The sequence below is a fragment of the Crinia signifera genome, chromosome 3 (genome assembly GCF_055691185.1).
Source record: "Crinia signifera chromosome 3, ASM5569118v1, whole genome shotgun sequence".
NCBI classification, from domain to species: Eukaryota; Metazoa; Chordata; class Amphibia; order Anura; family Myobatrachidae; genus Crinia; species Crinia signifera.
Window position 1 is genome coordinate 243,576,767 of NC_139219.1, and position 15,233 is coordinate 243,591,999.

General features: G+C 40.6%; 1 protein-coding gene across 1 annotated transcript in view; it reads left to right on the plus strand.

The window, feature by feature from the left end:
• Positions 1 to 14,667, plus strand: part of SLC2A2 (solute carrier family 2 member 2) — a 68,967-nt gene extending 54,300 nt beyond the window's left edge. Inside the window, exons 8-11 of the mRNA XM_083177773.1 lie at positions 1,107 to 1,211; positions 5,156 to 5,257; positions 5,987 to 6,190; positions 9,161 to 14,667. Coding sequence (XP_083033899.1) covers positions 1,107 to 1,211; positions 5,156 to 5,257; positions 5,987 to 6,190; positions 9,161 to 9,352 — 603 coding nt within the window. The 3' untranslated portion in view covers positions 9,353 to 14,667. The remainder of the gene's footprint in view (positions 1 to 1,106; positions 1,212 to 5,155; positions 5,258 to 5,986; positions 6,191 to 9,160) is intronic.
• The last annotated feature ends 566 nt before the right edge of the window (positions 14,668 to 15,233 follow it).

A 15,233-nucleotide genomic window follows, 5' to 3' on the forward strand; every position in this document is an offset into this window, starting at 1 on the left:
TCTCCGGTTCCCGGGGGGCTAGCGACGCGGGGCTGGGCTCGTTGGAAAGCCCTGGCCCTCAGCTACAAAATGGGCCTATTTGGAGAGTGGGCCTGGAGCTGAAGCTCCGTCAGGCCCCTTGTTAATCCGGCCCTGCTACGATCAGATCTGAATAAAGGCTTATGATGGTGCTATTTTTATGTGGTGGCCTGGAGCTGGAGCTCCATCCGCCCCATTGTTAATCTGGTTTTGGGCCCTTCTAGTGATACCACTGCCCTTAAGGGGTGTACACATGCTTCGATTATGACAGGTTTTCGATTTGATTTTGCTTATAGAAGCAAAATCGAAATGGAATCGAATGGTTTTTAAGATGCTTTCGATTTACATTTGATTTGATGCGCTCTCCTGTTTTCTCTATATCGAAAAGGAAAATAGACTGTGCAGGCAAGGAAATATCGAATTCGATTCAGTAAATCGAATGTGTGCACTGTGCCTTGAATGCAAATCGAATTCGATATCAAAATCGATATTGAATGCTAAAGTGCAGATCGAATATGCAATCGAATGGAAAGCAAAGTCCAAATCAAACGGGGGTAGAATAGGGGAAAACAAAAGCAAATCGAATCGAAAGTAAAGTTGATGAGTCTTAAATAAGGGTTTTAAAACTCAAAATCAAATAAAGGTGCTAAGAACGTTTTGTAGACAGGAAATACTAAATTAAACATTATTAGGCAGTAAACTGACAATATTTATTTCTTAGTTTTATTAATATTTGCTTTTAATGCCTTTTTTTTATTAACCACACAACCAGTAAATCTGGATGAATAGAACAGAAACATTACTACATTTATATTATATTCAACAACAAAAAATAAATTGTGTTTTATGTTTTTCTCTTATTAGACATTTAGGTTTATATACAAAGTCAGGATCTTTTGTTGGTTCCCTGTTTTGCTGCTGACATAGGGTCTGTACAAGCGTATCTGGATGGCTTATCTGGCCATAACCAGTCAGGAATGACACAAAAGCAGTTTTTTAAATGTGTAGAGGTTATTTCCAACATAGATTGGTTACACAATACCTCATGTTCAATGTAAAATAAAATAATTAAACTTTCATCTCAACAGATTTTCTACTATTCTACAAGTATATTTACTAAATCTGGAATTCAGCAACCAGTATATGCAACTATTGGAGTCGGTGTTGTAAACACAATCTTCACTGTGGTTTCGGTAAGTAGTTATATAACAAAAATGATATGCTTGTAAAAAACAATATTAGCACATATACTGTATACACAAACACATACACTATATTTGCCTGCTGTCATGGAGTTTTCACGTTACTCACAGGTTTGAGAAGATCTAATTGGAGAGTAGGCCACTGTCCTAGAACCGGTATCCAAGTCAAATGGTCAGGACAAGTCCTTAGGACAAGTCGGACCAGTTTGCCCGGAAGCTCCCTGGGAGGCTGCTTACGATTTGGCACTTGGTGTGCCAAATCGTACTCGGTGGCTGCGATGAAAACAGGCTGATGACACACACCCTCTACTAAAACGCTTGTGCATGCCTGCATTTTCCCTGACACGCCTAGCGTATTTTCTGACACACCTAGCATTTTTCTTGGCACTCCCATGAAACAGCCAGTTACCACCCCCATGTGAATACTTCCTGTCAATCACTTTGCGTACAGTCAACGATTAAAAAAAGTAACAGACTTTTATTGCAGGATGTCTTACGTATGCGTACTAAGGATCATATGCATGTGCAGTCTATCGATAATCGTCCCCCGTCTGACTTTGCGGCTGTAAGATTAGGGGGGAGATTCTCTAAGCTAAAAATGCGGTAAAAACCCCGTTATCGGGGTTTTTACCGCATTTTGGGATGCTGTAAGCATCCCTCGCCGGGATACCGCGGCGGGGGGGCATCACCAGAAAAATCTGGCGATGCCCCATAGAAGCCAATAGGCTTCTACCGCAACCCTCCGCCGCCCCGTACGGACCTCTGCCGCCCCGCATCGCCCCCTCACCTGTGTCCGGGCAGCACAGCGCAGTGCTGCCCGGACCTGTGACCTCCTCCCTGCACTGATCCTCTTCCGGGTGCAGGGAGGAGGAAAGCCCGGCGCAGCAGCGCCGTGTGTGGGAGGGGAGAGCCGCCGGGACCTGCTGGGACCCGGCGACTCTCACCGCAAAGGACAGCTCTTAACGCAAGAGCTGTCCTTTGCCTTAATTATCGCATATGTTACAGCATATGCGATAATTAAATATGCGATGGGCGGCGAAGGGGGGCGGAGATTCTTAGAGAATCTCCCCCCAGATCTGAATTATAGCTGATTCCCAGCCTACCACTGCTTGAATGCCTTAGAGTTTTGGGGCCCTGTGGAGCTGCCCATTGTGCCAATATATGAAGTTTACCATGTGCATGAGTCAAACTCAGCAGTGTTAAGCTTCACTGCTAGGAAATCAAGCCAGTATAGTATCTCTGTTACAGTATTATGTGGCAGCCATAGGATAAGTTGTCCACGAAGAAACACTGTCATAAATCTGCCTGATGTTTTAAGGGAGCAAACATGTCAAATGCAAAGCCAGGATGGCGATTATGATTATTCCTTTCAGACATCAGGAAGACTCACTGGAAGCTCTTCAATACTTGCATATTGCAGGCTGTTATGTTTACCATATAGTGGAACGAGTTTGTAGTTTATTAATGAAATGATTACAGATTTTTGATATTACAGAGTAAGTTATGTTAGCCAATGGTAATAATCCACTAATATATCCATATTGATTTCTCTGCAGCTTTAGACATATCATGACAGCCAAGTTGACTGAGAGCTGCACTGTTTAATCTAGGTCAGATAGTGGTGCTGAAATTAGTCCCAGGTACATTGCTGACATGATAAGTTCACCTGGGAGAACAAGCATTCTGTATTTTAGCCTGTAAGCAATTTATTTTATCTCCACATACAAGGTCAGAGCTCATTAAATGCTGACACCCACATAAATTGCTGTTGCAGCTCGGCAGTCTGTTATTTATTACCAAATATGCTGGGTAATATTTGAATTAATGGTGACAATGAACCACTAGATACAGTGCCACTGAAAAAGTCTGCATATATATAGTAAATGTGATATAAAAATAGATGAATTAAGTCATCACTGTATTCTACCACTTAAAATATATTGTTACATTTATAACATTATAGTGTCAATTTTATATGGTCTACTGTTCTAATAGTTATTGCTACTTGTTCGTTGTATATTTGTATACCTACAATGTCTCCAGCATGTCATGTTCTAAGGATTTCCTTCTGAGAAATTACAAGTGGGAAAATTATAGAACCAACTCAGGACCAAATGCAGGATTCATTGAGGGAGTGTATATTGTATATACATATACAGTATATATAATGCATATAGAAAAAAATACCTTATATACAGTATATGCGCTAGAGAGGGCAGCAGCTGCTCTATGAGTCCTCCCTGTTAGCGGAGGAAGGGATAGCAAGAATATATGAAAATAGAGAGCGCTAGAGGTTTACCAGAGGTTTTATATAATCCTTACTTCATTATTAATACAATTTATACAAATCAGTAGGAAGATTTTATACATTTACTATAACAAATGTAGTTTAAAAACAATATAAAATAGGACATAGGAATCCATTCAGTGTCATTATGAAGTCAATTCTCGATTAAATGGAACTAGAAAACCCACGCGTTTCATCATGATGACTTCATCATGGGTAAAATTCCAAAGGTAATATAATAGGTTTGTATTTAAGCTTTTAGTAGGTCCCTTTAGCTGGGCTCCTCAGTTTGCAGACGTTCAATAGAATCCAAATATTACGTATTCAAAAACATTGGAAGAATAAACCAGAACTTTAAAGTCAGGTGTGTGTGTGTGTATCCTTCCAGAAGGATACACACACTGGGTACTCAGCTACTCTGGTAGTTTTGTCCTGCCCCAGGAAAACCCACCACTCAAGCGGTTAATAAATATTGAAAACCAATGCACGCTGGTAATCTACATACGTTCTTCTTTTGTTATATTGTGAAGTATGTATAATATTCTACTTTTGACCTTGTTTTATGGAAACAGTAAGACAGGGGTTTATTTACTAAGATGTGAGTTCTATTGAACATGGGATGTTTCCCAAAGCAACCAATCAGATTCAGCGTCTTATGGTGGGAACACACTGAGCCATATTTTGCTAATGATATGGACTTTACCCTTATCGTTGATTATATTGTGTTCCTATTGGCCAGTGTACATTCAATATTGCTAATGATGCATGTTCCCGCATATTGTTAATGATCCCCGCATTGTCTGTACATCCAGCTCAATCTTGTCTATCTTGTCAATGACTGCATCTATGGAGCTTGGGGCGGGTGATGTCACTGACTGATATAGTTACTGATATCAGTCAGTGTGTATGCACTATATTGTGACTCCCACAGCACCACTATATAGTTAATAATATCGGCAGTGCCAGGAATCGCCTAATGCTGTAATGGGGCTAACCTTGACACGCCAGCTGTTTTGAACTACACATCCCAGCATGCCCTGCTACAGTTTTGCTATTTGGCCATGCCAAAACTGATGCAGGGCATGCTGGGATGTGCAGTTCAACAACAGCTGGAGTGTCAAGGTTAGCCATCACCAGCCTAGTGTGTACCCATCATTACTTAGTTAGCAACCTTTTAGAAGATAATAGCATTGAAGGCAGATTTCGATAAAAACATATCTGACTTTAAAACAAGGCCGATCTGTTTTGTCAGAAAGGGCCATCGATTGACGTATTCATAGCCGTTTCTCGACAATCCACGTCTGTTTTCACCAACACTCCCACTTTTTGTCACTCGACAGGCAGAACATTGAATTCAGCCTGTCGAGTTGCAGGTGAACTAGGCAAAAAACGTCCTGACTGTCAGGACGTTCCAACAATCGGAATTCCGTATTGAATACCTACCTTATATATTGTAATGCTTGTTATGTTACACATTAATTACCGTACTATATCCCTTTAACGTGGCAATGAAAAGACCACTAATATTTTCTCTAATAATGTAAAATGTTTGAAATAATTTAGTAAAGCATTCCTTCTGATTTCCTAACTTATGTTCCAGTATATACTGTATGCAGTAACAGCATGACTTCTCTGTGTTATGCTACAGGTGTTCCTTGTAGAGAGAGCTGGAAGAAGGTCCCTGTATATCATTGGTTTAGCGGGCATGAGCGTTTGTGCTGTCATCATGACTATTTCTCTAGCTCTTCTGGTAAGTCCAATGTAAATTACGTTCTGTTGTTTTGCACCAGACAAGTTACACCACATTGCAAGCTCACTAAAACCATATACAGAATAATAGACACAACCTTTATATGTCTCATAAGTGACCAGATATACTTAAGCTTGAAAAGCGATAAAATGGAGAGATAAACCATAAGCCAATCAGCTCATAACTGCCATGTCACAGGGTATGGGTTGAAAATGACAGGAGCAGTCTGGTTGGTGGTTTATCACTTTTTCGTGACCCATTTATCATTTAATATTTGCGGCTAAATCCTGGTTAGCCGCAAATAATAAGTATCACTGGAATGTATGTAGGGGGGACTGCAGCAGGACTCTCCGATCCCTGCTGCGATCCCTCTTGCACTGCCACCGGACACATCCCCCATAGTTTGCCTAATTTTATTATTTTCATTGATTAGTTATAGGCCCTCCTTTGCATTATGTGCATGTCCTGCCCATTTACACTCTATTCAAGGTGGCATTTGGTACAGTATAGACAAAATATATTGCAGGTACATTTTTGTCTGACAGAACCAACACAAGCATCCAATAGCTGATCCCAAATAAGTGCCACCCCATGGCAGGTGTCTCATGTGCCAAATGGGAAATTCACCAGTGGGGGGACAGGACAGTTTAATAATAATGATTAATAGTCACGAGTAATTATATCAAATAATCGACTGACTCAAGAAAACTAATTTCTTTTGTCTCTTAGGCTCAGCATCCCTGGATGAGCTATCTGTGTATGGTTGCCATCTTTCTCTTTGTGATCTTCTTTGAAGTTGGCCCGGGTCCCATTCCTTGGTTCATTGTTGCCGAATTGTTCAGCCAAGGGCCACGGCCTGCAGCTATGGCTGTATCTGGATTTGTCAACTGGACCTGCAACTTCATAATTGGAATGTGTTTCCAGTACATTGCAGTGAGTATGGAATACAATTTGAAATGATAACTTCTGGGTTTTTTTACGTCATGCCGTGTTCCGGAAGTAATACACTCTACTAGTGGATTTATTGGACCTGTGATATTATTTATGTTGTTCCATTATATCAATTTTCAGTGCATTTTGCACCATTCCTGTTAGTCCCTTTTTGTCACTGGAGCTAACAGTCTAAATTGTAGGGTCCATTTTGTAAGAAGACAATTTTTCATTATTTTTCTGGACTATGATATAAAACCAGAACATCCAGAGGTAACCCACATTAACTTGGGGAGAACATACAACACCACGCAGATGGCGCCAGTGCCGTAAAGCAGCAATGCTAATCACTTATGCCACCACCATGATATGTGATAAAATATTATATTTCTATAGTACACCAATATTCCATAACCCCGCACAGAGTATATTTTAGTTATTCACATCAGTCCCCATCTCAAAAGAGCTTGCACTCTATATACCCCATCACATGTACACGCTAGGGTTATTTTTTTGTTAGAAGTCAATTTACCTAAGAGTATGTTTTTTGTATTGTTTGAGGAAACCGGAGCACTCATACATACACAAGGAGAACATATAAACTCCACACTGATGTACCATGACTGTAAACAGAACTTATGACTTCAGTGCTGGAGGCAGTAATGCTAAGCTTACCACTACACTACACTTCAATGCAAACATTTACCACAGTCTCTAAAATTGTAAGCATTTCATTTGGTATTACAGAGTATAGAGAACTTCTCCTGGCCATATAATTAGGAGTTGTCCTTCCTGCACAGATCACAATTGTTTTACCCAGATTACCTGTAGCTAGACAAACAAGATTATATAGTCATACATAGAAGCTGGGGCTACCATATCTGTGCAACAAAAGTCAGAGTAACCCCATGATATGCAGTTTGCTTAGAGCAGGGGCGGGGAACCTTTTTGTGCCAAGGGCCGTTTGTATGGGGAAAAAATTATTCGGGGGCCATATGTAAAAATTTCTCTTACAAATTGTCCTGCTGCAGCCTCCCCACGCTCCGGCGGCTGCCATTGAATAGGACTGACAGTCTCCGGCTGCTGCTGATTAAGAGGAATCTCATAAGAACTACCGACCTCTTGCGAGAATTCCTCTGTACTTGACTCCCGGCAAAGCCACGAAGCGGGTGGAGGGGCCACTCAGACAGGCTATGGGGGCCGCATATGGCCCCAAGCCTGAGGTTCCCCACCCTTGGCTTAGAGCATAACGTAATGTCAAGAATCCCCTGTACTGTACTTGTGTTAGTTTTATGTATCGTGAATAGAGGGCTCTCACAGAGGTGAATTTATCACCATCCACATTCTCAGATGTCATGTGATATTATCGGCCCAAATTTTAATGTGATATTTGACTACATTGCACGGATGTATCAATTATTGTATGCAGGGACAGGGCATGCGACAAAGCTTTGTCCCTGCGGTGGCTCTCCCCAGCGTTATCAGGGTATTTTCGTAAAAAATAATAATGTCAATATTGGGGTGAAAGTCTGCAAAGTGCAGAATAATGAGTTTAAAGATATGGGACAGGTATATGGGGGTTGGTTTGTATGGATGGGACACATATTTATAACTTTCCGTGAGTAGAATGTAAAGCTGCCCGACTTTGGCGGCAGGGTGGGATGACAGCCAACCTCCAACATTTTTTAAAGGGGCAATCACTTACAAGGCATGGTTTTGCTTTGTAAAGTGACTGCCCTTTGAAAAAAGTAAGAGTATGGCCAGCATCCACCCTGCCGCCTATATCAGACGGCATTATATTCCACCCCATATGTGAGTTACAGTGTGGTTTTTCTGTAACTAAAAGTGACCTCAATCTACCCCAAAATCAACTTTTTTTTTTATTACTTTTCATTGTTTATTTTGTTTTAGATACAAAATTTGGGGTTATAACTGTTTGTTTAATGCTATTAGAAAATGCAAAAATCTGACTTTTGAACTGTTTTAAAAACACAACCGCTTTGATATCATAGATGTGTTTTCCAGTATTTATTTGTTGTTGGTTTTTAGGATACAGGCTGCTCTCCCATTTTTTTTCTATTTTTTACACAGGGTTTTTTCCTTTTGTAAATTCTCATGTCTAATTACACATCAGCAGAATACCTTAACATGCTCCTGATAATGAAAAATTGGTCACCCATAGCTGCGCTAATTTTTACGGCGCAAATCATGTGGCCAATTATATATCCCCATATAAGTGTAATAGAGGAACCTGGTATATTATACTTGTAGCTACAGCACTCTTTTCCAATATAGCTAAATAATAACTATGCAGGAAGTTATCTTAGATATACAAGTAATGGGTATAAGATTGCTACAAGGCAGAGGCGTAGCTACCGTAAGGCAACCACCGCGGCTGCTTGGGGGAGCAAGCGCCAGCGGGGCGCCCCCGGTGCCCGGGCACTCTGGTCAGACCCCCCCTTACCCCTCCGCATGCCGCCGCTACCGCATTCAGTCCGGCAACACAGATAGCCTCCGGGCTCCGTCTCCTGCAGTAATGAAAAATGTCACGACAAAATGGCTGCCCCCTAATAGCAGACAGTTTTTACGGATGCTAGAGGAGGCCGCCGCCTCCTCTAACATCCCTAAAAAAACTGTCTGCTGTACGGGGGCAGCCATTTTGTCGTGTCATTTTTCATTACTGCAGGAGACGGAGCACGGAGGCTATCTGCGGTGCCGGACTGAATGCGGGGCCGGCGGCATGCGGAGGGGTAAGCTAATTTTTTGGCGGGGGGGGGGGGGGGGCGCCACAATATTAGTTACGCCTCTGCTACAAGGACAATAGGTTTAATGAATACTGACTATGCAAATTTACATCATATTGTGTATAGCTTTACAAGACCCGATTATCCTACAACACAGCAATATACATTTTAGTAACAAATTATACACAGCTATATGGAGTCAATTTTTTGTTTTGTTTTTCTTTTTTAGGATGCATGTGGCCCTTACGTGTTCATCATTTTTGCAATTCTTTTACTTGGTTTTACCATATTTACATACTTTAAAGTACCAGAAACTAAAGGGAAGTCTTTCGATGAGATATCTGCTGAGTTCCGTAGGAAGAAACTCAAGGGAGGCAAATCGACAGAGATGGAGTACTTGGGAACAAGTACAGAAGCTTGAGCTCTATGAGATGTGGACATTTATTTTTACATTTCAGAAACGTCTATGTGTGCAACAGGGTAACAACTGACCACTTTGTGTTTTTTTATAGATACATATTTTTATAAAGCTGAACTTCTGATATTAGGAGAATGCATGTGTTGTATGTATGTGAGTGAGGTTAATAGCGAAGGAACACACAGAACTTGTTTCCAATAATCTGTTAGGATTAATTAGTGCAATGATGACAATTTACTGAAGATGGGAAATCCATCTAATATCAGTTTTGCTCTAATGATCCTGTAAGAATACTTTGTCATCTGTGCAGAGCTGAAAAGCATTGCTGTAGAAAGCATACATTTATATAACACTCATTGTAAAATCAGTATCACAGAACCATGACACCACGTTCCAGAATTTTTGGTGTGGAGGATGAAGACTATGGACCAGTCCATATCCATACTGTTGATTTGTGCTAGTCCTGGAGGCACCGTAGGCAGTGTCCCCTCTCTTGCAGCATACTGTAACGTGCAGGAGGTGGGGGAAGCATCTGCTTCTCCTAGGGCTGAGTTTGTGTGGAACTTGGCTGTCATATCATAGCAGATGTCTGCTTCTCCTTCATGACAGTGGCTGGTGCTACAGTATGTCTGCATGTTCCACATGGTCAGAAAAACACTGGCTGAGTGACATTATATTACTTACAGTATTCTGAACTTTAGGTGCCCATTAGACATGAGCTCTCTAGGCAGTTGCCTCTGTTCTCCTGATGGGAAGTGCCTGGCCTGCCTATACAACTGTAGAAAGAAAATGGAGACCACACCACAAAGCTTAGATTACGGGGGCATTTTTTTTAGTGACCAACAATTTTTGTCTTTGGTCAAAACATGCAATAAGATCAATAACTGGTATATGTTGGACTTGAGATGTAAATATGAATATTATAGTGTTACACAAGACAATGTTCACAATGAGTTATTTGTTGTGGTAAATAGAAATGAACTGAACCAGAGAACTGAATTATGAAGTTTTGGCCAAGTACTATTTCGTACAATCTGGAAACAGCACACAATCAGCATAATTACACAAGGACAACTTACCTCAGGCAAATATACAACTGTTTTCAAGTTTGCTTATTTAAAAGCTACAGTACATTATTTGTAACACATCTAAATTAGGTATTTTAAACTGTTTGACCTATGAATATTTTTTTTAAATACAATCATTGTTCCAAGTATCAGCATATGTTCTAGGCTTGGAACCTCTATCATTCATCATATAAAATCCCTCCACATAAATTGTGACAATGGCTTGGCCTATTGCTTGGCGGGACTATTTTAACACACATTGGGCTTTTCCTATATCAGGAGAATCAATTAAGTAATCAATCAATCATCTTACTGTTTACACCAGTCTGTTACATATTCTGAATGGTTTCTTTTATAGGAACTAGAAGTAACTTGGTATATTTTCCAAATGATGATTTGAAGATTTTAGGTTAATGGATTTAATTATAATTGGGTATAAATCTAAACTATAATTTATCAAGAAATGAAAATATTGTTTATGTGGTGAAGAGTCTGCTACAATACTGTATACTTTTGTGACATGCCATCCAGCTGATATGTCAATGTAAGTATGCCTGTATGCTATGGGTTGTTCTTTACCTGCCACCGGCTCCATATGAAATTCTATATAGTATGGTGTATGAATCAATTGTTTCAGGTCTTACTTCAGTAGTAATCATACACAGCATTCATAATGTCCACAGATTAAGTGAAGCTGCAGATCCCATATTATTATTGGATATTATTAATGTTTGTGTTAGTAATTTGGAGGATCATTTTTAAAATTTATCTCCAACCTATCTCTCCAATCTTTCTTCGAGGAAATATTTTACAGATTGTATCAGTGGCGTAACTACTGTAAGGCAGCCCCAGCAGTCGCTTGGGGGAGCAAGCAGCAGTGGGGTCTATGTGGGCGCCGGCACCCGCTCGACGCACCGACATGCTGCTGCCTGCCGCTGCCCACTGACTGAGCACTGGAGGCGAGTCATCCACAGCACAGGTGCGGCCATGGCAGAGATGACAAATTCAATTGACTGTACACAGAGCCAGCTATTGGCTACTGTGTACAGTATGGTCGGGTGGATGGGCATGCTAGGGGGGCCTAGGATGCGTCGGAACCAAGGGAAGCAGCAGTGTATGCCGGTCTCTCTTCCTCTCTCCTGCTTCAGCTTCTCCGTTATGTGTGTGATGTCATCACGTCACACGCTGGAGAGGAGCCTGGAGAGGGGGGGCACAAACTTTTTGGCAGGGGGGAGCAAAATTTATAGTTACGCCACTGGATTGTATAAGTGTAAATATCCACACACTGCTCAGACTACACACGTGTCTGCATCTGTAACTTCCTTCTCAACATTCTTGCTGGGGTCCCGCCTTGACACCTGAACAGTGCTTCTGTGACCTCTGGGTTCTATGCCACTGTAACTGACCACCAATTTGTAGCCATGTCTGACAACTCTTCCTTACAAAATTGCTCAAGCTGTATTAGGTTTATTGTGACAGCAAGTGTAGGTCCTTCACATGATTTGCAGTCGGATATAGGTTAGGACTCGGATCTGATGGTTCAAGGACTCAATGTTTTTGATAAGCCATATTGTTCTTTGGATTATTCATATATTTAAAGACAAACTTCTTCCCAAACTAGAGGCTTCAGTAGAAGGTTTTGTGCATCTACCATCTTCCTGTTGATCTTGAGAAGACTATTAGTCCCCCTACACTGAAAGAGCAATCCCATAACTTGTTGCTATCATCTTGTCATTTCATGGTGTGAATAGTGGTACTTGGCTGATGTGCAGTGTTTTACTTGTACAATATATACCCCTTCACCCCAAGGAAGAAAGTTAAGGTTTTAGTCTTATTTGATCTTACAAGATATCAGTGACTCTTTACTGGTGAGGATGCGATTACAGGATATTCAATCTGGTCTTCATCCTTACAATATGTAATGTCAGCCAAGGACTTGGATTAGGAGTCAGCGCCTTCTTACCTGTTAATCTTCCACCTGTTGATCTTCAGTGACAGGCCACGCTCTCAATGTGATGATCATAGATTTTAGAACACACCTCCAACCTGCAAAGATAAGAAGCGGTGGAGTGGTGGGGAAATGAGCATGGGTTTTTGCCTCCTCACCTATAGTGCATGCAGAGCTCGCCCCAGCCCTGAATACATTTACAATGGTCTTGTAGCCCTCTTTTATTTCTTGCAAAGACTCCATGATACTATAGGTCTTCAAAGTAAATTAAGGAGTGTTCCACAAATGTCTAACATATGTATGTATGATTCTTGAGGCAAATAACTCATAATAGTAGAATGTATTTTTTAAGATTGTCAGCTATTTATAATTCATGAATGGTTCTGTTTTTTAGATTACATTTATACCATAACTTAATGGAGCCAGGGATCAAATTTAGGGACTGATTCAGCTTCATTTGTAGTCTTGCAAAACTGCAACTGCTATCAGCAGCATGTGGTGGGCGGCGCAGCACATGGCAAGGCCGTACTGCATGCTTGGTCCCACACTGCAATGCAACCGCAAAATTTGGCAACCGCAATGCTAATATGCAAGTGCTTCACTATATCACGAAGGGTCCATATGATACCAGTAGCCCCTTTGTTGTGCAGCCTATCTTCAAAGCCAGACACAGGGCCACCATCTTTTGGGTTGCAGTGGTCTCTGGACATGGGCCCCCCAAAAGGTCCGGACATGGTTGCAAAGTCTGGACTACCCCCCACAAGGCCGAGCCGGTGGCACTGCAACACCAAGTCGGCACCCTATCGCTGGCCCCCACCGGCCTTTAGACTGCATGTGCAGTTTGCTGAAAATCACCAAAAGGTAGTCTGTATGGCCTACTGAATTGGGAGCTTAATACTTTGGTATAAATCTACATTATTTTCTATGTTTGAGATGGTGCATTAATTGTCCTAATGAATACTTGTTAGGGCCAGAACTGAACGTTACATTGAGGTGTTTCTGGAGTTTTTCCTGGTGGTTTTTATACAACGAGACTTACTAAAGGCAAACAGCACAAAACTCTGCAATTTTAGAAACCACCACACTCCTGAGTTTTTTTTTATTGCTGAACGTATATGTAGCAATAAGAAATGCTAAGTCCCAGTAACTACCCCTAAATATCACATCTCCTAACATTTCAAAATAAAGAATTGAGACACAAGTGGATATCCAGGCCTTTCAGTTCATATGGAAAATAAATCATATAGAATTCTTCTCTTTACTTTAATCACCTGGTAACCTTGCTGGGGAGATGTATCAAACCATGGTGAGTGATACAGTCAACAAGTCGCCCAAAGCCACCAATCAACATCTTTAATTTCAAAGAGTGTGCTAGATAAATATATCTGATTGGTAGCTTTGGACAACATCTCCACTTCTATATTTCTCCAAGGCTTGATACATCTCTCCCTATTGGCCAAATGTAATAGCTCGCAAGTATGGCAGTCATGGACAATCATTTACAAGGCATGTTTTTGCTTTGTAAATGATTGCTCCTTTAAAGCCGGTATCCTGCATAGCCAAAAAACTTGGAGGCTATTACGTTTGGCCAAAGCCTCTGTGTCCCGATCCAAATCAAGTCCATAATGTTTAAGTAACATTATTTGCTGTTTGGCTTTTAATATTTTGTTATGCTCTTAAATTTGTAAAATAAATGCTATAATGAACCCTATATTATATACCCTATATTATATATTATTATGAAGCCATGACATTGATCTGAGTGCTGATAAATAATGTTATGGGCAGGCCAGGAAATACTGCCTTCAAATCCAAGTTTAACCCAATCAATTTAAACCACTGGTTGTCAGAAATTGAATGTCGGGAAATAAATGGCGTTGACTGGCTCATGCAGGATCTTGTGGGAGATCCATAATACCATACATACAGTAGCAGGTTGCTGAAAAGTACACTGTAGAATATGAAATGTGTATTTTAGACCTACTATTAAATTGGTACATAGGTTTCACAATACAATCATGATATTATTTGTATAATACATTATATATGTGTATTTAAGGCTGTCTAACTGTTGTTGTTATATAAGGTTCAATGCTCAAATTACACTTTGCTAAGATAATATATTTTTTGACATTTTTCAGTATCAATGGAAAAACAAACATGTTTTCTGCTATGAGTATCAAACGGTTTTTGTAACAATGTGCTAATATTGCATTTAAGCCTGTTTTAATATAACTTGAACAATCACTATCAGTATTAACTTTTTTTGCGTTTTAATTTCTGAATAAAAAAAAATATATATATATATGCTTTCATGTAGTCATTTATTGGTATTTACTGTACAATTGATATACAAGATTGTGACCAAGCTGTCAGACAGCAGCCAGGAAGTCGCACTCCCACTGCCCCCGGCCCCAACCCTAAATAAGGCTTTGTTGTCTGTACGACTGGATGCCACTTGCTGGTGCTGGACCCCTAGTGCATAATATGTGCTGAAGATGATGATGGCAGCCTGAAAGTTGCTTCTGAATGACTGATAGTGTTTTGGTCCCCGCCACCCGAACCCCCACCCCCCAACTCTGGGGTTTATTTAGGATGATGGGAGTTCTATTGATGTTGGGATGTTGCTATGTTCAACCAATCAGATTCTAACTATTATCTTCTAGAAAGAAGAAACTGGTTGGTTGCTATGGGCAACCCCCATCTTCAATAGAACTCCCATTCTTAAGCAAACCCCTGATTATATCTATTTTTTGTTGTTGTTTTCCATGCTTATAAATATTGGTTAAGGCAGTTAGAACACAGAACGCCTGATGATTGCAGCATTACCAGGTTGTCTTGCCTGCACTTAAAATATTTTTTTTTTTCC